The 25,593-nt window shown below is 39.9% G+C and overlaps 1 protein-coding gene across 1 annotated transcript in view; it reads left to right on the top strand.

Annotated features, from left to right (window-relative positions):
• Window positions 1–22,447, top strand: part of sema3c (sema domain, immunoglobulin domain (Ig), short basic domain, secreted, (semaphorin) 3C) — a 79,568-nt gene extending 57,121 nt beyond the window's left edge. Inside the window, exons 10-18 of the mRNA XM_041780819.1 lie at window positions 257–326; window positions 3,646–3,790; window positions 5,919–6,141; window positions 9,006–9,094; window positions 11,769–11,810; window positions 12,056–12,213; window positions 14,721–14,788; window positions 18,322–18,452; window positions 21,080–22,447. Coding sequence (XP_041636753.1) covers window positions 257–326; window positions 3,646–3,790; window positions 5,919–6,141; window positions 9,006–9,094; window positions 11,769–11,810; window positions 12,056–12,213; window positions 14,721–14,788; window positions 18,322–18,452; window positions 21,080–21,505 — 1,352 coding nt within the window. The 3' untranslated portion in view covers window positions 21,506–22,447. The remainder of the gene's footprint in view (window positions 1–256; window positions 327–3,645; window positions 3,791–5,918; window positions 6,142–9,005; window positions 9,095–11,768; window positions 11,811–12,055; window positions 12,214–14,720; window positions 14,789–18,321; window positions 18,453–21,079) is intronic.
• Window positions 22,448–25,593: the final 3,146 nt, after the last annotated feature.

Raw genomic sequence — 25,593 nt, 5'->3', positions numbered from 1 at the left:
ACAGCTATTTTGCTGCTTTTGGTTACCTTGTGTAAATGCATAAGGGTACTTCTTACATCAGCTTGCTGCTTTTGAGATCTACTTTCCCACAAAGTCTATTAGAGCGGTCCGTCTGTCAACATGTGCGGTTATTCCTTTATGCATTCATCACTTTTTGGCAATCTCACCTGCAGGATGGGATGATTTTGCATACAGGAGATCTGCTTAAGGAATTTAACTTTAGTCTGTGTGTGCATATGTGTGTTTTCCCTCACAGAAAGTATGTTTTTGCTGGAAATGGATCAGCCCAAGGGCCTGTTGGTGTTCGGAGTCTTCACGTCCACAAGGTAAGACCAGCAGCGACGAAGCCAACTGTAACATTCCTGCAGTGTTTTAGTGGTTATGCTAATCACTGACTGGATCTTAGCGGGGTGAACGTGCATGTCAAAGGGCCTGTTACATAGAGACGTCATGAGTCGTGTCGCTGAACATCGCCTTGAGATGATGATCTATCCGTTACAAGGCCTTCGTTTTGATCCTCGTTCCCTGTGATCGCAGGCAGCACTGCTTTATTTTGCTGACAAAGTGCAAGGGATTTATTTATAGCTCGCATTGATATGTGATATGAGTTGCTGGATGAGTTCCAAGAGCAGGGGTAATAGTACACAGCAGGAGTTTGAGTGCAGAGAGGATTCAATTATAGAATTTTTCAGAAAGGTGAGCCGTGTTTCTCAGTTTGAAGAAAAAGGAAGGCGTTCACCTCTCTTTTGATTCTTAGAGACCAAATTTGATGGAAATAAATGGATAAATAGGTTTTAAAAACATATTAAGGGTTGTTGTGGCAGTTTGCTCTTGTCAGCTATGAAAAAACAAAATCAAATCAGCCCCTGTGGCACAGAGAGAGAGGATCAAAACAGTTTTAAATATGATAATCTTCAAGCAGAGAAATACAGCATTAGCATGGAAGTGGTAGATGAAGCAACAGGGTCTGTTGTATGATGCTATAATGGCATTTTTGTCTTTATATCAATGCTACATGTATGGTACATTCAGAAATTATTCAGACCCCCTTCACTTTTTTCAGTGTTATGTTGCAGCCTGATGCTGCAAATGTCTAAAGTCATTTCTTTCTCATTGAAGTTCTCCTTTTTTTGCCAATTTGTGAATGAAAAAAATGAAATTTCATATTGACATAAGTGTTCAGACCCTTTGCAACAACACTAGAAATTTAGCTCAGGTTCCTCCCATTTCTCTTGATCATTGCCGTTTCAACACCTTAATTGGAGTCCATTGATTGGACATGATTTTGAAAGTCACACACCTCTTAATAGAAGTGCACACAGCTGACGATGCATATCAGAGCAAAAAACTAAGCCATGAGGTCAGAGGAACTTCCTCCAGAGCTCAGAGACAAGATTGTTGTAAGGCACAGTCCTGGGGAAGGCTACGGGCTCCCAAGAGCACAGTTTTCTCCATAATTCTCAAATGGAAGAAGTTTAGCACAACCAGCACTCTTCCAAGAGAAGATCAGTATGAGAGCTGACCAAGAACTTGATGGTCACTCTGATTGGTTCCAGCGATCCTGTTTTGAGACAGGACAAAGTCCCAGAAGGACAACCATCTCTGCAGCCTTCCACCGGTCTGGGCTTTATGGCAGAGTCGCCCGCAAAATCCTCTCCTCAGTGTAAAACACATAAAAGTCCGCTTGGATTTGGCAAAAAAGGTCCTTAAAGACTCTTAGGCCATGACTAACTGGTCGCAGTTCTATTAATGGAACCCTGGCACAGCCTGCCCCATATCATCCAAACAGGGAAGCATAGTGGTGGCAGCATCATGCTGTGGGGTACTTTTCAGAAGCAGGGACTGGGAGACAGCAGGGTTGAGGGAGAACTGAGTAGAGCAAAGTGAAGAGATGACCTCAATGAAAACCTATTTGAAGCGCTAAGGACCTCGAACTGGGCTAACGGTTCACCTTCCAGCATGACAATGACCCTAAGCGCACAGCCAAGACAGCACAGGAGTGGCTCAGGGACAGCTCTGTGGATGTCCTGGAGCGGCCGAGCCAGGACCCTGACTTGAATCCTTGAGGACTGAAAATTGCTTTTCATTAACAGTCCCCATCCAACCTGACTGAGCTTGAGAGGGTTTGCAAAGAAGACTGGCAGGAAATTCCCCAATCCAGGTGTTCAAAGTTTGTTACATCATATTCAAAAAGACGGGAGGCTCTCTTTGCTGCCAAACGTTCTTCAGCTGAATGTTAAAAAGGGTCTGAATGCTTATGTCAGTGTGATATTTCAGTTTTAACAGACAGTGGTAACATCTATATATGTATACAAAAAGACTGTTATTTATGTAATTCGAAGTCTTCTAAGTCAAAATTACAACCAACTGAAGAAACCCAATATATGCAGATTGCAAAAAGCTGATTTTTTTTTATGTGGAAAGCCACTCATGTTATTGTTGTGTTGGAAGGGAACCGGCTGCTATCAAAGTTCATGGTGTTGTTAATGAATAAACAGTTACAAGGTTTAATTTTTCATGTTAACTGTGCCAACCTCTGCCAACAAGTCCAAAATCCCTTTTACACTGTTATAATAAACATTCAGTGCAATCCACTGGGTTTTCAGAGCTTCAGACTAACCAAATATGGAGATACATTGTTTTTCTTTTGACAGGCACTAGTGATGCGTTAGTCCCGAATGAGCTGGCTCCATGTGACGGCTCTTTTATGTGAATGATGGCTCCTGTTTGAGAGCTGTTTTCTGTTTTCCCTCCTTTATTTTATTTAATACACAACAGAATAAAGGAATGATCTTTACTCCACACCACTCAGCCACCCACAGCCTGCTGAGAGAAACAACAATAATGTTTTATACCAAACATCATGGTTAAAGGCATTCTATGGGGAATTTTACGTTTAGGATAAACATGATTAACAATTGCGGTGAAATACAAGCACACATGTCAATCACAGGACAAAATGTCATTACATTTAGATAATTTATCGAGGCCAAAATGGTGCCAAATGAAGAGCCTCTTTTGAGCTTGATGGGAGTCCAGTTCAAACACATTTAACTTGTTTAATGTGTGTACAGGACTCTTAGAAAGTCCAATCCTCCGCAGAAAGTCAAGCTCCAACCTTGGATTAAGCTGTCTTCATTCATCTATGAGTCGCAGTCAGAAGGTTTCAGCGGCAAATTAGGAGCTTAAAAGGAACTCGATCCATGCAGTCTGATCTTTAATTGAGTTCATCTGGGACACCCAGGCCAACACTGCCGTAGGGCCTCAATCCACTTGTTACCTCAGGATCTTAAAGAGGCTGCAGTGTTGTATCCCGGCTTACAGAACACAGCCAAATCAAACAGCGAGGTCCTCAAGGTCCTGAGCTCAGTGTTATTTCTATCTCAACGCTGAGGCTTCTGTTCCCCTTTCAACAAAGCTGCTTTTATGTGTAAAGCAGCGTGGTTTTAAATAACTGAGCCAACCACGTCAGATCAATGCGGGAAAATAGGTGAGCTGTCCCCGCCGGAGAGTGGCAACAGTTCCACCCAGATTGCATGACTCGCACATCCTCAGAAACAGAAATCTTGCAAAACAAGTGCAGAATATTTTATCTAGGTGGGCCTCTGTTGACTTTCAGTTGAAATATGCATCTCATTTCCTCAGCTCCGTGTTTAAAGGCTCGGCGGTGTGCGTGTACAACATGGCTGACATCCTCACCGTCTTCAATGGGCCCTTCGCTCACAGAGAGGGACCCAACTTTCAGTGGGTGGCTTTCCAGGGACGCATCCCGTATCCAAGGCCTGGAACTGTGAGTTCATTTCTAGGTCATTCATTCATTCGTTGTTTCAGAGAATGATACCAAAACAAAATTTCATCTAAATTATTTATCTTGACATTTCCTCTTACACATGGCATGGCAGAAAAAAAGGAGTAGGAGGAAGATCTTGTACAATATACGCCTGTCTTAAAAAATTAATAAAAGGCATCAAAGATTTAACAACCTTTGTTAAAAAAAAAAACCATCTGCACAGCTCGTGTACTTTCATCGTGAAGCAGTTCCCAAAGTAATACCCCCGAAAAATTCCTCATTCAGATGTCTCACCATACTGAAATATAAACCTCTGAAAGTCATCAGGCGGTATGTTTAATTACAGGAAATCTTCCAGTAATTCTTTGCTTGGTACAGAAGCTTCAATGAACGCTAGGTATTTTGAGAAGCATTAGAATATGTTTTTTGATTTGGCCAGAATCTCATACATTGTGGGAAGTAGTCTTTCCACAATGTAGACTCTTGGTAAACAATTACTTCAGGAGTGTAGAAAGCCTAACAGTTAGGTCCAACCCCATATATTCAGGCGGCCTGGGTTCAAGCCAAGCCTGTTTCTCCTTTCTTGTATGTCATTCCCCACTCTTGAGCGCCAGTTTTGGACTCTATCAGCTGTCCTATTTCTGTCAACAAAGGCTGAAAAAACAAAAATAATTCTTGAAAAAATAAAATAACAACATATACATACATAAAAATACACAATTTTATTGAATTCCAGGTAGTAAAACATTAGCAAAAACCCAATATGCCGATGACACTGTAATTTACCATTCTGTTCTGACAATAAGGATGGAAGAAGGAAAGAGTTTTTGCCTTATCTTTAAGTAAACTGAAATATTCTGAAACTACATAATGTAATGTATGAACAAATTAATAAAAGAAAAGTTAAAGGCCCTAATACAGAGCCCTGTGGAACTCCATTTCCAATTTGTAAAGATTACAGAGGATTGTCAGCAAAACTCTCCTTATTGTTTTCTACATCTTTAGCACCCACCATGTTTTAATTATAATTCATACCCATTTATACAGTTACAGTGTCTAATTTTAATTTTCACTCATTCATTGGCACTAGTAGCCTAGTGATTATGCCCACCTGACCAATTCACAGAGTTGTAAAATGTCAAGACCAGAGGTGGGAAAAGTAAACAACTGTTGTATACAAGTAAAAATACAGTTACTCTGGTTAAAATCTACTGAAGTAAAATTAAAAGTACTGGTAGGTTTGTCCAGCCTAAAATTCCAAACTTATTTGTTTGTACAGCCAATATTTACAGCTGATATAGGCAGATGTTTGAAGCCGAAGCATTTTTTGTAAATGCAGGCAAAAAGGTTCATACTTGCCGATACTGATTATTCACTTTTTAAGCTATTACCTGCCAATAGCGATATCATGCCAATAATACCATGCATCACTACTTGCCTATGTGCTAGTAAGTAGTCAACAGAGGGGAAAAAAGTAAATTGTATTCGAGTAATATCACAGTTACTCTGGATAAAACTTACTTGATTAAAAGTAAAATTACTGATTTCAAAATGTAGTCAACAAAGTGCAAGTTCACAAGAAGCTGCTCATTTAAAGTTATCAGAGTAAATGTTGTTAGGTACTTTCCACTCCGGTCAAGATATTAATTTTGAAATCTCATCACATCTTCATATATAAACAAATGAATATAAAAGTGAAAGGCCCAAATATGGAGCCCTGTGGAACTCCATTTATAATTTTTAAAGATTACATTGGATTACTCTTAAACTCTACCCATTGTTTTCTAACTTTGAGTACCCAACATTTGGATGGTGGGTTGTAACTCATGCTGAAATCAATATAAATATTTTATTTTATCTTCATTTTCACCCTAAAGGGGCACCGGTAGCCTAATGGTTACGTCTACCTGCCCCATGTAAACTGTTTTCCTTGAAACAGTGACCTGGGTTGAAATCTCCCTAGTTTCTGATTCCATCCACTGACCTTTATCTCAAATAAAGACACTAATGCCCAAAAATAAGAATATTTTTTTAAAAAAGAAAATAAGGAATAATACAAACTACATCCTTGATGTTATACCAGTCATTTTTCAATAGAGAGAACCTCTTTACTTCTTTGTTTCTCCAGTGTCCTGGTGGAGCCTTCACACCCGATATCCAGACAACAAAGGAGTTCCCAGACGACGTGGTGACCTTTGTACGGAACCATCCTGTCATGTTCAACCCCATCTACCCAGTGGGGAGGAGGCCCCTGGTGGTTCGGACCAATGCTGACTACAAATACACATCAGTGGCGGTGGACCAGGTCATGGCTGCTGATGGAAACTACCAAGTGCTCTTCCTCGGAACAGGTATGAATGTAGAAAGTTTCAGCAGATCCTAGCAAACCCAGCAAACAGCCAAGGTTTTATAAACCTGTCATATATAAGGGTTCCAAATGTCCCTCAGGTAGTTGTACAAGACACAAGATGAAGAGAACTGAACTTGCACTACTCAAACTAACAGAGAGAAACTAGAATGATCCATCCAGGACTATTTGTTAAGCTGGATATTGAATAATGGATAATGAACCATGACCCCAAACCAAAGGTATGAACTGAACCATGACCTCTGTGAACTATTACCCCACTGTTAGTGAGGACAAGGCGCAGAGACAGATTATGGTCATTTTCAACATTGTCTGTATATACTGGATCCAGGTATTATGGAAATTTGCATTATATGGCCAGCCTTTATTTATGCGGGATATAATAGCCTTCCAAACACTTAATTTGTAGTTTACCCTCTGTAATGGCCTACTTCCGCTGTTCTCAAACTGTACCAGCACAGTTGGATCTGTTACAAGCTTATTTTGGCTAAGCTAGTTCATTAGTCAGGGTCTATTGAGCAACCATGTATCTTCACAAAAGGGACCCAGGTCATGGATAAAAGTACACTTGACCCTAAAGTTTGGTTCATTTCATCAGTGTGAACTCAAGCGTAAGGTAAACGTCTGGTATGGTAGGCATCCTGCCCAGGTCTGCTTGGAGAGGTGATCTTGGGCAGGATTCATGTGGACTTAGGAGATGTAAAAGGGACTTTCTGGCCAGTGTAGAGTTTTAAAGGCGGTTCGAAGCATCTGCTGTCCCTTAAAAACCATCAGAGTTCATTGTTGGGGTCTTAAGAATAATAAAAACATCCTTTGAGACAGTGCATATAAAAAGTATTCACCCCCTTTAATGTCTTACCCTTTTATTGATTTTAGAGATCAATCATGGTCAATTTAATTTGACTTTTTTGCCCCCCAAAAAGTACAAAAAACATTGTTAATGTCAAAGTGAAGAAAAATGTCTACAAAGAAAGGTCAAATGAATAAAAAAACATAAAATCAGTGACATAAATATAAAATACCAACTGGTGCTAGTAGTCTCACAATTAATGGAATTGGGATCACCTGAGTGCATTGAATGTCTCTCAGGTGATTTTGGTATAAAGACACCTGTGTCTAGAAGGTCCATTCACTGGTTAATCAGCATTCCTGGCTACCATGACACCATGAAGACAAAGGAACACTCCAAGCAAATCAGACAAAGGGTTATTGACATGTAAAAGTCAGGGGATTGAACTCGGATTTCTTGACTAGTGTTCGCCAAAAGTCATGTAGGAGACTCCATGGTCAAGTTGAAGAAAGTTCTTTGGTCGGATGAGACCAAAATGCCGCTTTTTTGACCATCAGACAAGATGCTATGTTCGGCAGACACCACAAACTCAGCATCCCTACTGGGAAGGACAGTAGTGGCAGCATCATGCTGTGGGGATGCCTGTCAGCAGCCGGCCCTGGAAGGCTTGTAAAGGTAGAGGGGTAGAGAAATCCTTGAGGATAATTTTATTCACTCTGCAAGAGTACTACGGCTTGGGAGAAGTTGAATTTTCCAGCAAGAAGATGACCAGTAGCAGCGAAAGCTTTACAGAAAAGGTTTAAAGACAAGGTGAATGTTCTGGAGTGGCTGAGACAAAACCCAGACCCTAATCCAATAGAGATTTAGTGGCTAGACTTGAGTTTTTTTGTAATTTTTGTCAAAAATAATCAAGTATATTGACCATGATTGATTTATAAAATCAATGAAAGAGTAAAGAGGGTGAATACTTTCTATAGGAACTGTATAATCTCAATAAAAAAAGTTAAATCTTAACCAGAATTTCTACATATTTCACAAAAGATGTTTGACAACTTTCTGAACTCTCAGGCGCCTTTTTTGTCAGTATCTTTCCTATAATACCCTGTGTTCACCACTGCAGTGTCTTGGGTCGAAGCACTCTAATAAAAACAAGGAACTGGCACAAAATAGCAATAACAATATCTCTCTGTCATAAGAGTTGTTAGCAAGGTGTTTCAGAGGTTAATGATTGTTGAGTGGAGTCTGATTTGCCACGGCTGCTTATCAGATAACAGAGGGGATAGTACACTGTGGATGTGGCTGCACGTCGAAAACAAAGAGGCATGACACAGCATGCAGTGTAAATTATACCACAAGAAGGTCACAGACAGGGCAGGAAGACGGATCCTCCTTGTGACCTTTTTTCCCCGCAGTTTATTAAATCAGGTGTGGGAACCTGCAGGTTTGTTTAGAATACAATCCCTGCTTCTGTGCTTATAAAATGGTGGTAAAACAGTGCGTACGAGTGTAATTATGCATGCTGTCGTGTCCACTCGCGCACATGTTTGTATTCAGCAAGCTGCTTTGGGACTCTCACTCACAGCTGGTCGTGTTTATCTGACAGCCTCTCCATTCTGTTTCTCCTGCCTGGATTCTTGAAGGAAAGCCAGGTCTGTCTTTCCATATCTCAGCCCAGAGATGCTGCTTTTGTCTGAAGGATGAGGGAGACGCTCTTATCTTACATTTCCAGGAGCCCGTCGCTGTTACTCCCTCGCCTTTCCCTGTCGCTCAAACTCCCAGGACAAAACAGCCGCACTGAGGGTGGGAGTGTTATATTTTTGCCCTTTCTGTGGCCCTTGTCCTCCCTTTCACAGGCTTAAGAGCTTCCATTCCCACTCCTGACCCAGTTGATTTTGTTCTGCTTTCAGCTATCATGCCTTGTGCAAAAGCAAACACAGGCTTAAAAAAACACTTTGGGTTTATTTTTTTCTAATTTTCTGTATTCTAGCTGTATCTGTTTCACACAGTTGTTAAGTGGCCGCGTGTGATAACAGCGTTGTGCTTTCTGACCCCAACAGACAAAGGTACGGTACAGAAGGTGATCGTGCTGCCCAGCAATCAATCCCTGCATGAAGATCTGATCCTGGAGGAGCTGGAAGTGTTTAAGGTCAGCCGTCTGTTTTTCCCCCCCATCCGTCTTTCATTCATCTCATGTTTCCGGCAAAATCAAAGGCAGTGGAGGTGGAGAAGGAGAGCGAGCTTGGACACAACACAAAGGCCAGGGGCAGGCAGACAGACAAAGGCAGGGTGGCATTCAGGAGATGGATGTTCAGCAATGGAGTGATGGGAAACATGCTGCAAGGGTCTGGTTGTTGCCCCAAGAGAACTCGTCTGTTTTATCTTAGCTCAAATCCCTACAAGTGTGATCAACCTGTGATCAGACGTCAAGGTTATGGCTCCTTTGATCCGCAGCTGTACCCAGAGTACAGCTCAGTAAGAGGAGATTTACTCCCCAAAGGCACAACAATTTTCTCCTGGAAAGAAAGCCAAACATTTGCAAGGAGCTTATCCTGTTGAGAGCCTATTCTCCTATAATTATTTTGCTTTAAAAGAATCCCCGCAAGGCTGTCTCCATGGAAGAAAGTCATTTAAAGGAAGAAATCTCAAAATCTAAAGCTCAGTTCAGAAAGAAAAACTGCCCGGCAACAGCACTGTTTTAGAACATCACAGAGGACAGGTGCAGCTGTCAGGAAAGCTGATGGGGATGCCTTCAATTCAGTTTGTCATCTCACAAATAGCTCGTTTAGAAAGCTGGAAGCAACCCCAGTTCCAAAAAAGTTGGGGCGCTGTGTAAGATGTAAGTACATTTAGAATGCCATGATTTGCAAATCCCATAAACCTGTATTGCACTCACTACAGAACATAAACAACCTGTCAGCTCCTCTTTAATTTGATGGCAGCAATACATCTCAAAAAAGTCAGGACAGGGCAACAAAAGGCTGGGAGAATTTGGAGAGCTTTTTGCAACTTACTAGCAACAGGTCAGTAACATGACTTGGTAAAAGAGAAGGATTTTAGAGAGGCAAAGTCTATCACAAGTAAAGACAGGCAGAGGTTCTCCACTCAGTGAAAAACCCTGTCTTAAAATTGTGGAACAGTTTCAGAAAAATGTTCCTCAATGTCAGATTGGACACTTTTAATATCCCGCCATCTACCGTACAGAATATCATCAAAAGATTCAGAGAATCTGGAGAAATCTTTGTGTGCAAGAGACAAGGCCAAAGGTCAATGTTGGATGCCATGCCATCCACAAATGCGTTAAAGCTGCATCATACAAAGAAGAAATCCTATATGAACACAATACAGAAACAGCCACCTCTTCTGCGCCAAAGCTCATTTAAAATGAACTGAGCCAAAATGGAAAACTGTTCTGTGGTCGCATTAATCAAAATTTGAAATTCTCTTTAAACCAGGGATGCAATGTCCAGATTACGGCCTATGGCATGGGCAGCTTGCACATCTAGAGAAGGCCTTCCATAATTCAGGAAGACAATGCTAAACCATGTACCACATCCATGGCAACAACAGCATGACTTCTCAATGCTAAATTGGCCTACCTGCAGTTCAGACCTTTCAGGAATAGAAACATTTTTCAATTTTCAAAAAGAAAAATCGGGCAGAGAAAACCCAGGACTGTTGAGCAACTAGAATCCTATATAAGATAAGAATGGGATAACATTCCATTCCCAAAACTCCATGTACTGATTTTCTTGCTTCCCACATATTTACAGACTGTTATTAAAAGAAGAGGGGATGCTACACAATGATAGACATGGCCCTGCCCTTACTTTTTTGAGATATGCTGCTGCCATCAAATTCAAAATGAGCTTCAGGAAATAGTAAAATGTATGTGCTATTATGAATACAGTTCGGTTAATGAGATTTTGCGCGTCAATACATTCTGTTTCTATTTACATTTTACACACCGTCCCAACTTTTATGGAACAGGGTTTTACTATCAGACACTCACGAAGCCTTATAGACCTCCCATGATTGGATATAGCTGATTTTATTGCCGATACTTGCTGCTGTTGTGAAAGTTGAAATCAGCTCATGTTCAAGCTAGCTAAGCTAACCTTAGCGGTTGATTAGCCTAGCCTACATTGACTCCCAATAACATTAGCTTTGCCCTTTTTATTTGGGGAAAAAAACAACACAACATTATATTCTCTGAGCAAGAAAAGGAATTTTCAGTGTTCAAACTTAGCTAAGCATTGTATTTTGTTGGCTGGAGTCATTTGACCTATGCTAACTATTTGCTAGCTTCATACTTTCTTGTACTTATGAAAGTATTTGTAAAATTCTAATTATAAGATTTAGATTTTGGCAACATATGCAAAAAAATATTTCATCAATAAGTCCTGTTTGTTTGAAATTGTAACTTAAATCAGTGTTCATAATATTGAACGGCCAACGTGAAGCTACTGCTAGCTTACTGCTGCTACTGCTGGTTACATTAGCTTCAATAACAACATGGCAACTTTAAATTTGTCAAATAAATATGAAAAAAAAATCATTTTACAAGTTAGCTGGGTGTTGGTTCATGATTTTTGCTTGATTCATAAAAAACAGTCTTTTGTCCAGTGAGTCTTGGCGCTACCTTGCTAGTTGCTGCTAGCATAAGCCATAAATTTACCAAGCAGACATAAGGGTGTTATCTGTCTAATCATCACTCACTTCAGTAAGGCTCTGAGTATTTTTCCATAAAATGTCTCCTCCTATTGCCTTAAACTTTCTCACTAAAGGTCTGACCTGGGAATTTCTTTGTGCTTTTTCTGTAGAACCAAGCTCCTGTTACAAACCTGAGAATTTCCTCAAAAAAGGTAAGTGTTCCTCCAACTTTCCTTTTCCTCACACATTAAGTGCTGTTTTATTGTCGTAATATGTTATTCATCTTCTGTGGCTACTATGTAATGCACGAAACAGAGCTCTCCTGTGCATAATAAGCCTCCCAGAGGCAAGGAAATAATAAGCCATAATTGTTTCGGCGCTCTGCCTCATTTTCCTGTCAGCCGGCCACTTATTAAGACAAACAGGGCGGCTGACATTTGAACTGTTTGCTTTGCAGCAACAGCTGTACGTCAGCTCCGAGTTCGGGGTCTCTCAGGTCTCCCTGCACCGGTGTCACGCTTACGGATCGGCTTGCGCTGACTGCTGCCTCGCCCGAGACCCCTACTGTGCCTGGGATGGGCTCAGCTGCTCTCGCTTCTATCCCACCGGCAAAAGGTAAACAAACGTTTACAGTGTAAGAGGCTATAAAAAATGAATGGAGAGAGGTGTCCAACAGGAAATTTCCCCTAGGCAATGAAAAAAATATGAAACAGCTTTGAGGTCAAAAAACGAATTCTTCAGTGTTAATTAGGCCTGAAAGGTGCTGATTATAGAAACCATTCATGCAGGTAGCTGTTTTGTGCTTTTCAATCAGTGTTAATTTGACACAGTGTACAGTGCTATGAGAAAGTATTTGCCCCAGTCCTGATTTCTTTTTTTGTTTTGCTTTCTTGCATGTTTGTCACACGTCAGTGTTTCAGATCATCAAACAAATTTTACTACAAGCCAAACATAACCTGAGTAAATAAAAAATGACATTTCTAAACGAGATTTTATTATAAAAGGAAAAAAGCCATCCATGCCTCCCTTGTTAAATCATGAGTTAACTTTAACTACATTAAAAATAAAAAAAGTAAAAAATGAGTTCCGTTCTGCTAGCCACAACCAGGCCTGATTACTGCTAGACCTGTTGAATGAAGAAATTACTTAAATAGAACCTGTCTGACAAAGACAACCATATCTTAGACTTTGGGACTCCAGCAAACCACATTAAGAACCATTATCCACAAATGGGGAAAACTTGGAACAGCAACACATCATGCTGCCATCTAAAGAATTTCAATCACAAATGGGAGACAGAGTAATCTACATTTATCACTCTGAAAAGGTTTACGGAACCATTTCTAAGACTTTGGGACACTAGCAAACAACTACAAGAGCAATTATCCACAAATGGAGAAAACTTGGAACAGCAGTGAACCTTCCTAGGAGTGGCCAACCTACCAAAATTACTCCAAAAGCACATCGACGACTCATCCAGGAGGTCACAAAAGAACCCAGAATATCATCTAAAGCCCAGTAGGCTTTACAGGTCAGTGTGTATTATACAACAATGAAAATGAGACTGGGAAAATGGCATCCATGGGAGAGTTTCATGGGGTTTAAAAACACAAAGTAAAGGTTTTGGAGTGGTCAAGTCAAGGTTCGGACTTAAATCTGTTTGAGATGCTTTTGCGTGACCTCAAACACACCATTCATGCTTGACCACCCTCCCATGTGGCTGGATTAAAACAAAGAAGAGTGGGCCAGAATTCCTCCATATTGATGTAAAAAGACTAATTACAAGCTATTTCAAAAGTTTGCTTGCAGTTGTTGCTGCCAAGTTTGGCACAACCAGTTCTTGAAACAAAGTCATTGACATCTATAAGTCTGGAAAGGGGTACAAAGCCAGTTCTAAGGCATTGGGACTTCAGCAAATCACAGTGAGAGCCATTATCCACAAATGGAAAACATATAACAGTTGTGAACTTCCACCAAATGTGGTGCAGTCAGTTGTTGAGACAAATTCAATGACATCTATCAATCTGGAAATGGTTACAAAGCCATTTCTAAGGCTTTGGAACTCCAGCGAGCCACTGTGAGAGCCATAATCCACAAATGGGGAAAACTTGGAACTGTTGTTAATCTCCACCCATTGTTACGCAACCAGTTGTTAAAACATCAGTCTGGAAAGGGGTACAAAGCCATTTCAAAGGCTTTGGAACTCTAGAAAACCATGTTGAGAGCCATTATACACAAACGGAGAAAAGTTTCACAGGCCAGGTAGGTTTGGATGGCTTTTTGACCTTGATAAATTGAAATCCTCATTTACAAATGGCATGTTGTATTAACTCAGGTTTTCACTAGCTTATATTAAAATTTGTTTGATGATCTGAAACACTTAAGTGTGAAAAATATGCAACAAATTAAAAAAAAACAGGGTGGGGTCAAATTCTTTGTCACAGTACTGTACATTTTTCCTGCTCACTGCCTTTAATTTATGCAATTTGCTATAGATTACAGGGGTTTTTGCCAACAGCTGCCCTTTTACATGCTAATAAGAAATATGAAATCAAGTACCATGGTCATGCTGAATGTAGAAATGTAAAACAGTATGGTTTAAGAATATAAAATAGACTCCCATAACTTGTGAGGGCAAAAAGATCCCATGAATGGAATCCCTCAGTAGACACTTCAACGTAAGCCATGTCCCTAATTCCACTTTGTTGTTTCCTTCCTCTGTCTAGACATAACACAGACAAGGAGGTATGAGCTACACCTCACCTCTAAAACCCAACCCTCTCTGGTCTCTTTTAAGGGCCGGCTGTCTGTCTCTTGACATTCCAGTCAAACACAGGTCAAGTTTAGTTTGGTTGCCCAACAAAAGCTCAGCTCAACTTTTCCTGTGGAAAATGTGTTTGAAATGTGTCATCTGTTTACATTTGCTTTTCCTCAAACTGTTAAATATGAGTGTGCACAGCTGAGTGGAAAAACAGTCTGAATTTCCTCATGTTGTTTTGGCTCTTTCCACAGTTCTAATGTTAGATGAAGATGTGAAGAGAAACGTGGCTATAATTGTTTGTTTCTCTGTATTTAGAAACAGTTTATTTATACTCATTGATTGTCTTTCCTTTTTTTTGCAGGAGAAGCAGGCGGCAGGACATTATGCATGGAAATCCACTCACTCAATGCAGAGGATTCAATCTTAAAGGTATTTAAGCAGCAGTCGTCATAGTCGTTTGACAGAATTATTCTTTAGTGTCAAAGGGACATAGTCACAAATAATCTTACCTGGTATAGATTTTACAGCTCATCCGAAGTGGAGCGGTACATCAATTGGTTGATCAATTATCCAGTCAGATCAAAAGAAAGTCAAAATGACGATCTACACAGTCACATTTAAGCTACGATTTTATTTTGAAATAACTCCCACATGTCCGTCAATAGTTTCTGCCCAGTAGATGGGCAGTTTACAAAGAGGATATCCTCTCCTCACCTGGCTGTTTGTTCATTTTTCAGACATTGACAACACCAGAGCAGTCCTCTACCAATTTTGCCGACTGCACTTGCATTTCTTTTAAAAATTGTATATTATTGCCAACTATTGCTTATGGGTAGAAACAGATCTCCCCTCACTACTTCATGGCTACAGTAGTGTGAGTGGTGTCTGATTCAGGCTCCGCAGCTAAACAAAGAGGGAAAAGTGTGATTTTTGCCTGCTGCTGTCACAATGAATTTCTAATCAAAATTAAGCTGCCCAAACTTGAAGGGATCCAAGCATGACAGCAGCTCTCCATGTTTTGTCCTTACTCCTTTATTTGCTAAAATCAAGAGTACAGTTAAAGAAAAAAAGTTGCTGTAATCCTACATTGCATCGCCATGTGTCACAGCATCAATCTCATTAAAATCTAGTTATGTCAGACAAAAGTACTCAAACTGTATGACACATGGTTGTCTGATAAGGTACTTGGCAATAATAGTGGCATTAACCTCCAGAGATTCAGTGAGTGCGGCCCCTTTAAGAGTGAAGCTCTTGGGGAAGCTAGGCTATACAGCACTAAAGATGGGTGTAATTTCTCTGTGTAATTTTGTGAGTTCAAGGGGAAAATGGGCCAAAAAAATAATGTGGGCTTTATTGTATACCTCAAAAAAATTGAAGCGCTTAATTGTTCACCCAGAGAGCCTCTGTGTTTGGCACTGATTTGCAATGCAAGCTTCAGCTACTGGATTTGTATCCTTCCGCATATCTGTTCAGCTGTTTGGGTTTGCGAGCTTAGAAAGAAGAAACAACAACAAACTGATCTAAGAGTGATTATTTCAGCCCAGTTTTCCACTTTAGCAGCAACATAATGTTTTCATAGAGTTTAGATATAGCACTGTCTTTAGCTTGTCTAGTTATCAGCCCTGAAAAGTTAAAAAAAAAAAAAAAAAAAGAAAGGTAGACTATATCGGATTTCATGTTAACAACTAAAATTTTATTGAGTCTCTTTCTCTCTGAACTTTCAACAAGATGTATGCCACCTTTAGTGAAAGTCAATGACATGCACATTTCAGTAACTGGCTATAAAAAACAGTTTTGATTACTTAATCATGTGTTTTGGAGGTGAATACTAACATATAACCTGACATGCCAGATGGAAAACCTTTAATACTAAGTGTTTGGGAAAAGGCAGAGGATTTGAAAGAAAATCGGAGTGTGATTGGATGAACGTTCTGTCTGTCACATTTTTACAGGCCAATCAGAGCAACAAAACATGTGATGTAGCCGCTATCAAGGTGCGCTTGCGCAGTTTCCGAGGAATAACGCGAACCATGGCGACTATAGACATGTCAGTACATGACTTTTGTCATTTTTGAAAAGAAAACAACTCACTGCTGTTCTTTGTTCTTCTTTTAACGAAGAAATTTCGTCAAGTTCGGATAAAATTGGCGCTTTAGTAGCATCCACACTAACCTCTTCTGCCATGATTGCACCGGCCTCTTGTTGCTGCTTGTTTACGTCACGACTCCGCCGTGCCTGAGTGTACCGCCCCTCATCACTGATTGGTCCTGTCACTTTCTAACCGGGCCTAAACAGTTCAGACGGGAGCTTTGCAAGATGGATTCGCCAGTGAAAAATAAGGAAACAGGCGTATCCATCTGCTTTGCAAGGTTAGCTTACATATAAAAAATTAGCTTTTTTTATGGGAATGTCTCAGTTAAAACAAACTGCTCTCTGGACCTTCAATCTCTGAACTTGAATTAGAAAACAAATACTCCTGCTTATTTTCTTTAAAAGATAAAACCTTAAAATAAATAGAAAACGAGTCCCTGGATGCAAGCTCTGTGGACAAAATTAACAGTTCTTGTGCAAAAAGATGCATGCCTTGCATGATATGACTGAAAGATGTTGCAAGTCCCTATTTTTGCATCTTTTTTTTTTTTTTCAAAATGAAACCACATTTCCTACCGCTTTAGCCTTTTTTTTTTGTTTTTTTTTTTTTTGTTTGTTTGTTTTAAACAGTCTATCCTGTTTACTTGCTCAACTTCCCTGTTTTTGTTCAAGCAGACTGCCCCCATGTAAGACTGTGTTTTTCAAGGCATGCATAAGATAGTCGTCAAGATTTAATGTCAATGATGTTGATGGATTGAACCAACTGGAACCGGTTCTTGATTCCCATCCCTACTCAGATGACAAATTTCCATTCAAGTTATCTGGATGGGGTTGGTTTCTCAGATTTAACTTCAGAAAGTTAAAGAAAGTCGGTACATTCAGTAAGGCAGGGAACTCTGGATGGGGAGTGATGCAGGCCGCTTTCCTGGAGAAGGGTTGTGAAGTCCCACTAGTGACAACAGTATCTCAGTGTCTGTGGGCTCACAGTTTGCACACCTAAACCAGGTGACTCAGGAACTCTCCTGCTAACCAGTCTGCGATGAAATTTCTCTCCTCTTTGAATCCGTATCTGTGGGAGTGGTTTTCTTTTGATTGGAGATGGTGTTGATGGGGTACTTGGTGTAGATTAATGAGAAAAAATTAATGTAAACAACTGTAGCATCATGGCATCAATTTACTTGATCATTTCGGACAAGATTAAAACCACAGACATCCTGCACCATTATTACAAATGACCAGAGGTCCCTAGGTAATCCTAATCCAGTGCGAATGTCTTTGTACAGTGACTTCTGACTTGAATGTAGTTGTTTACGCCAAAGCTGAAGCTGTAACTCTGTTGGTGTATTTTTAAGCTGCAGATACAGGGGGCTTCTGTGCTTCTGTGCTTGTTTGTGAGTCCAGGTACCACACAACATTCCTCGAAAATCACACAGTCGACTGGCAGGGTGCTCTGTAATGAGAGGAGAGGATTTGCTCCCCAGAGTGTTCCATTTCCGTGAAGAGTTTATATCCCTAAATTAACACGAGTTTGGGGAACAAACCATATGGCCATTACTGATAATTAGTCACAGCCCTGTCATAGATCCAGCTGTGTAATGAGCCGTTTAGTTGCACCAAGAACGACACAGTCAATGAGACGACACTAAACTGCTCTGATGCAGCCATGCTTTGTTCTGTGGGTCTTTAGAAGCGGAAGAAGTGTGGGTGGGGTTTGGTTTAGCTGCCAGCGTCAGGCTGAGCTTTGTGTCAACATTTCACTCTCACTGTAGGGACTTCAGACAGATTCGAGTCCATCTGCGGGGTTCGTGTCTGTCAGCGAGTGACGTGTGATGTGACGTCTGTTGTGACTCTTGTGTTTTGTGTGTTTCTAGCCTACAGAAACGCTGTGGAAATGACACAGTACGGAGTGAAAAACAACACCACTTTCCTGGAGTGTATTCCCAAGTCACCTCAGGCCTCCATTCGCTGGCTGATTCAGCGGGACAACGACAGGAGGAAGGAGGTCAGTCTGACATTTGATGAGGTCAACGGTCAAACTTTGATGCAATTAAACAGATAGAACTGATTAAACATCCTTTTTCTTATCCCCAGGAGGCCGCTGTGTTGTTTGGATTACATAGTTGAATAATAAATCAGACATTTGAGGTGTCTTAACAATCAAATGAGCTCACATGCTTGATAAAGACTTCTGCTGCCTGAGGAATGACACAGTGAACACTTAACAGCCAGAAGAGTGTCATAATGAGCAGTGATACATATTAAACATGACGTGGACCTCGACTAATGATTGGCTTCTCAGCGGGGAAGCACTTTGCAAATATTTGACACCCCCTTAACCTCTCAAAACTGAGACAAACTAAAAAAAGATGGGCAAAAGTACGCCTGCTTGATAAAGACACATCTTTTATTGATTTAGCTCTCACCTCTGTGGAGTAGACTCAGAGTAATGGCCTTTTTATAGCCATTCCCCCACGAGAATAGAAGTTGGCCTTAAAATAAATCACTTAAGTTTTATGGAGTGTTTCGTAACTTAAGCCTGGCTGAATTTAAGGTAGTAAGTGGATAGATATAAAAAGTTTTGCACTCGCTTAAGAATGTAAACATCACTTTAGTCTAAATGGAAATGAAACCAAAACATTATTCAGGAGTAATTATGAATATGAGCCATCACAGAGATGTAGAGTCTACATAAATTTATCCAAAACACTGATATAGGATACAAAGACACTATAAAAATATCTGAAAATGTCATTCATGCTTGCAAAGTTCCTAAAGAATATTTGAGAAAACTGTCCAGAATTTCTGAAGATGATAAAGTAATTTCCTTGAAATGTTGAAATGAAAGAGAATTTTCTTTAAAATTGTTATATATATATATAGATGTAAAAAAAATCCATGAAATTTGGGGGGGATTTATGTATAATTTGAATAATTTAGTTGGAAAATTTTGATGAAAAATCCCTTGAGATTTTCTTGAATATTCATGGAAATGTGAGGGCATTTATTTGGCTGGTTGGGGGAATTCCTTTTGAAAATTTAAACAACTTTCAATGGAATTTGGGCAGAATATAGGTGTAGATTTTGGGGATTTTGTATTTTATTCAGTAATATGTCGAGGTATTTGACTGGCTGTTTGTGGGAATTTTCGTAATTTTCTATGGAATTCAGGGGCAATTTATTGGAGCATTCCCGGTAACTTGATTGGATGTTTTTTTTTTCTTTTTTTTTTTTTTTTTTTTCTTTTTTTTGCTGAAATGTTCTTTGAATGATTGTGGGAATTTCTTTGGAATTATCCTGAATCTGGGGCAATTTATTTGAAATTTATGGGTAACTTGATTGGAATTTTTTGCTGACATGTCCTTTAAAAATTCTTTAGTATTTAAGGCAATGTAAGGGTAAATTGTTTGGCTGTTTCTGGGAATTTCTTTAAAATTTTCTATTCTTTTTTTTTTTTCTTTTTGGCAATTTAATTGTACATTGTGGGTAACTTCATTGGAATTATTATTTTTTTATTTTTTTATTTTCTAAAATGTCCTTTAAGCCTGAATATTCTTGAATATTAATGAAAATGTCAGGGGTAGTTGTTGGACTGTTTGTGTTAATTTCTTTGGAAAATTTCCATAATTTTATATGGAATTCGGGGGCAATTTATTGGAGCACTCTTGGTAACTTTACTGGAAGTTTTTGCTGAAATGTTCTTTGGATTTTCTTGAATATTCATATATAGTTAGGGCATATGTTTGACTGTTTGTGGGAATTTCTTTGGAAATTTTCCATAGTTTTCCATGGAGTTTTAGGGTAATGTATTTGTAAATTTTGGGCAACTTGATTGGAAAATTTGTGCAGAAATATTCTCTGAAATGTTCCTGAGTTTTCAAAGAAATCGATGCCCCTCTCCAAGTTGGCTCCCACCTAAATGTTTGCTTGTTTAACCCATGCTGCCTTAGTCACCGGCTTTGAGCATGACATGTCAGGAGCAGGTAGCACCCCCTGCTGGTGAAGAACAGTATTACAACTTACATTTTTGACAAATTGATTTGCATTTTCCATTGTGGGGTTTTTTTTTTTTTTTTTTGTAATTTTTTTAATCTAATTTTTTAAGATTTACAGAGACAATATTTTTTGGCTGTTAAAGACAAAGCAAAGCAGTTCAACAATCATGTTAATCATGGATCAGTGCCCCAGCAGTCATTGACTATAGGCTATGGCCACCCCTCTGCAAGATGGCGGCCATCTAACTGCATTGCTGGTGTAACCAGAAACAGCCAAGGTTGCATACATGTGTATTTCAATGCTGCTACAGTCACTGACCTTGAACATGGCAAGCCAAGGGCAGACAGCCTCCTCTGCTGGTTGAAGAGAGTATTGTAATATACATTTTTGACAAATTGACGTTTTTCGTTTTATTTTTAATGACTTTTTTTAACTTTTAACGAAGAATGATTGGATCAGTTGCTAGTTTGTGTAGTCTTGTGATAACAGAGTGATTTGCCAGTTTAATGATGATTGCAGAGGAACACTCTTGTTTTCCTTGTCACCTGTTTAATTGTAGAGATAGATGAATACCTCTTCCAGTTACCTGCTAAAACCATGTGGATAGAGTTTTGATTCAGTCTTTTCCAACCACAGGTGAAGCTGGGTGACCGCGTCCTCTCCACTGAGCACGGCCTCCTCATCCGCTCCGTCCAGCTGTCCGACCAGGGCCTCTACTACTGCCTGACCACGGAGAACAGCTTCAAACGCACCGTCGCCAAAATCCGCCTGCGAGTGCTGAGCGAGGCCATGGTGAGCGTGCTGACGGACAAACAGCAGTCGCCGTGGGCCTGGGCCAGCTCGCTGCACCCGAAAGCCCTTTTGGCAGCCTTCAGTCCGGCCGAGAGCATGGCTGTGCAACAGTACTGCAAAGAGAGGAAGGAGCTCCAGAAGCTGCAGCAGAGGCAGCTGCAGCAGCCGCCTCCGCCGCCTGGACCTCTCAGGGGAGACCTGGCCAAACTGAAGCCGCTGCTGGACCGGAGGAAGAGCCGAAACCGTCGTAATCACCTCCCAGAGGTGTGACACACAAACTGAGGCGCTGTTTCCTAACCTCATTCTCCAACTCTCATCTCAAACTGCAGAACTTCACTGTGGATGTACAGTTAAATGAGGAGGTGGGGGAATTATTTAGGGTATTTTTTTCTTGCATGAGGTACTGTGACCAGATGGCTGTGACGTACAATAATACACATGCGCAGGCAAGCTTAAGCCGTAGCAGCCACAAAACAAAGCTCCTATTATAAGTCCAGATAATTAGCTGTGGTCTCTGATACACCTTGAGATGCTGCTATGGTCAATGATTTTTTCAGAACCAGAAATTTGACCTGCAAGATGTCATTGCACGATGGATTTGTTCTTTGCAAAAAGAGGATGTAATTTGAAGTCATTCTTGAGGAGATAAAAAGGAACAAAAGGGAGAAAGAAGCATGTTTCACTGTGAGTGCCCTCTCAAAGTATTAAACCTTATTAGATTCTGCTCACATATCTGTATTAACTTAAACTAACATTGTCTCAGCTCAGTGAAATGGAATAAAAAAGGTCATAAGAAGTCCATTTGTGAGGGAAAGAAAAGTTTTTCTTTCTCGGGTTGACAGCTGCGCCGACTGCCTACAATACCACTGTTCATTGAGAGCACAGATGGCAAGCAGTCCACAAAAACGTGTGATATTACAAGTTAAAATGTCCAAGTGCAAAGGCCAAACTTAACATTAGGCGCTGATGTTAAACAAACAGGAATAGTAATAACATTTTAGAAGAATATGAAAGTCCATGCAAGCTGTTCAGACATTTTAAATGAGCTCTCCTATATTTATTCCCACTCCTGAGACGGACAATGCCTAGAAGAAGTTTTCACCCCCTTGGATTTTCTACCCTTTCATTGATTTTATAAATCAGGCATGGTCAATATAATTTGGCTTTTTTTTTTTTTTAATTACAAAAAAATATTTTAAAAAATCCTTTTAAATGTCAAAGTGAGAACAGATTTCTACGATGTAATGTCAATTAAATAAAAATATTCACTCCATTTAAAGTGACTGACCTTATTCAACAGAGGTCCAGCCAATTGGTGCTAGTAGTCTCTCAACTGTTGCTGGAAAAAAATCTTCTCCCAAGTCATAGTTCTCTTGCAGACTAGGTAAGATTGTCCTCCAGGATTATTTTTTTGTTTTGTTTTTTTGTTTTTTTTTGCCGCATTCATATTACCCTCTGCCTTCCAGGGCTGTCTGCTGTGAAAGCATCCCCACAGCATGATGCTGCCACCACCGTGCTTCACAGTGGGGATGGTGTGTTTGTGCGGATGTGCAGTGTTTGGTGTCTTGTCTGGCCCCCAAAAAGCACCATTTTGGTCTCATCAGACCAAAGAACTTTCTCCCGCTTGACCATGAAGCCTCCCACATGCCTTTTGGTGAGCTCTAAGTGAGATACTATTTTTTTTCCCATGAAGCTTCGACTGGCTGAGGCTTGTAACTCCTTCAGAGTAGTCATAGGTGTCTTGGTGGACTCTCTCACCAGTCTCCTTCTTGCCCGGTCACTCAGTTTGTGAGGACGTCCTGATCTAAGCAGATTTACACATGTGCCATATTCTTTCCATTTCTTGATGATGGATTTTACTGAAATCCAGGGGATGTTCAGTGCCTTGGAATTTCTTGTATCCATCCCCTGACTTATACATTTAAATGACCTTTTCTTCCGAGTTTCTTGGAGTGTTCCTCTGTCTTCGTGGTGTAATGGTAGCCAGGAATACTGATTTATCAATGACTGGACTTTTTATGTCATTGACATTACTTTTTAAAAATCTGTTTTCACTTTGACAGTCAAGAGTTTTTTGGTCAAAACGTCATATTATGTTGACCATGATTGATTTATATAAAAGGGTACATTATCCAAGGAGGTAAATACTCTTAAAGGCACTGTACATGTAGGACAATGTGCCTCACTGTAATTCAACTGTATATTGTATCATATTTCTTTTGTTTCTAGTACTGAAGCATGTTTATAGAAATACATCAGTAATATAAAAAGTCTTTTAATCCTTCACTGGATTATGTGTGTGTTACAAAACTAGCAAAAACGCACATTTTGTTTAGCTTAAAACATGGAAATATGACAATATCCGTCTTTGGATCCATATCTTCTCCAGCAAGAATTCATAAATAGTGACAACCCATTAGATAGGCTGTTAACATATGTGAATACTTTTTTTCAAATGCATAGCTAATGTAGATAATTGTTGCTTGTGTATAGAGTGTTTTTTGTGTTTCATCAGTTTAATTTAATGGTGTGCCAAGTTTTGTGAAAATGCATTCTTATTGTGTAAATAAATTCTTCACCAGCCATGACTGTATCTGCAGGTTGCAGATATACAGTGATATTTTCATCCTCAGACAAAAAAAGAACTGCCCTCATATCTCTGCTCCATGTTTAATAAAACTGTGTGACCAGCAGCTTCCTGTCAGCTTCATCTCAGTGTAATTTCAGTGTTATGAAACGTATGTATTTGTATTTATTAATGTCATGATAGCCTGAATAAATCTGTTGAGAGTAATATCATTTTTTACAGAAAGATCACGCAATTTATTGTCTGATATTTTTATTGCTGTGATTCCTCACAATGTCATCTTTTTTTCTCTGTTATTGGCCCATACATCATCACACGACGAGTCTCCATGGTGGGCCGAATCATTCAGGCATATACAACTGGACCTTTACCTTCACCTTAGAGGAACAGTATGTGGTGAGAATGTGGTTATAGGATTTTCTCTTTCTTGGCCATTCCTGGGAGGGTTCACCACTGTTCCAAGTTTTCTCCATTTGTGGATAATGGCTCTCACCGTGATTTGTTGGGGGTCCCAACATTGACATCTATCAGTCTGGGAGAATCATGACGCTACATCTATGGCTTTGGGACTCCAGTGAACCATCAGAGAGCCATTATCCACAAAAGGAGAAAACTTGGAGCAGTTATGAATTTCCACCTTGTGTGGCATAGCTAGTTAGGTTAGGTTAAGGGGGCAATTACTTTTTCACAACAAAGTCTGACACAGTAGGTGGTGACATTCATGTTGCGTCTTTGCACATCCACTATGAAGAGCGACTAGGTGGTAACAATGGCAACCATTAATGCCAACAGTAAATCATGCTCCTTGCTGAATTTAGAATCCATCCTGTTGCCATGGAGTTTTTTTTATTAATTGTTTTTGAGACACTAACAGCCCTATCTCTACTTCCACATCTGCCATGCAGCTGAGAGCATTGTGTAAGTCTTTTTCTTACTAAAGTGGGGGTTCATATGGAGTAGAATAACATTGTTTCACCACCAAACAAACCAAAGTACCATCCAGCAGAAAGATGAATCTACAGGCAGTAGTTAGAATAATAGCTAATGAAGCTTAGCTTAGCTGGGGAAAAGACTGGAAATTGAATCTGTCATTTTTTTTCTGGTGCCATATGCTTGTATGCATAAATGCAAAAAAGAAGAAGAAGTTTTATTGTCCTTGTACCAGCGTACAAGCACCAGGGGAGAACTGATTAGGTGCATATGTATTGAAGTATGTCTAACATGGCTACCCTAAGCTGGGATATGCTCCCACTAGGGTAGCTACTAGTTTTCTGGTTGGCCTTTCTTAAACAGGAAATCATGAACTTTACAGCTCTATAGATTTTTGCCCTACACTTTACCTTTGGTGCAAATACAAGGCACTGTACCCTACTAGCTTCTAGTGGTATACAAAGGTAAATGACACAGCAGTTTTTGTAATAGACGTTTTTTGCCTAACCTTGAAAAACAGATGGATTGGCCAGATTACATGCCTGTCATCAGGCAAATCCATTTTGCAAAGCTCCTATCTGAAACATTTGTCCCCAGTCCGAGACCTAGCCAATCGGCGTCATTTGAGAAGAACAAGGCGATAGCAACAAAGTTTGTTTTAGTTGGACTATAAGCCGGTTAAGGTAGCCACTGTGGCCACAGTGGCAGTTTTATCAAAACTAGGCCACATTTTTTTTCATTAAAAAGAGCAAAGAAGTCCCAAAAACTGCACAAAAAGTCTTTCATGGTGGAAAAAATGCTTCAGCATGAGTTCGCTTTAGTTAAGGGTGGAGTTTAGTAG

Source organism: Cheilinus undulatus, linkage group 23 (assembly GCF_018320785.1).
Source record: "Cheilinus undulatus linkage group 23, ASM1832078v1, whole genome shotgun sequence".
Taxonomy (NCBI): domain Eukaryota; kingdom Metazoa; phylum Chordata; class Actinopteri; order Labriformes; family Labridae; genus Cheilinus; species Cheilinus undulatus.
The sequence above is the reverse complement of the archived record's forward strand: the minus strand, read 5'-3'. Positions and strand labels throughout refer to the sequence as shown.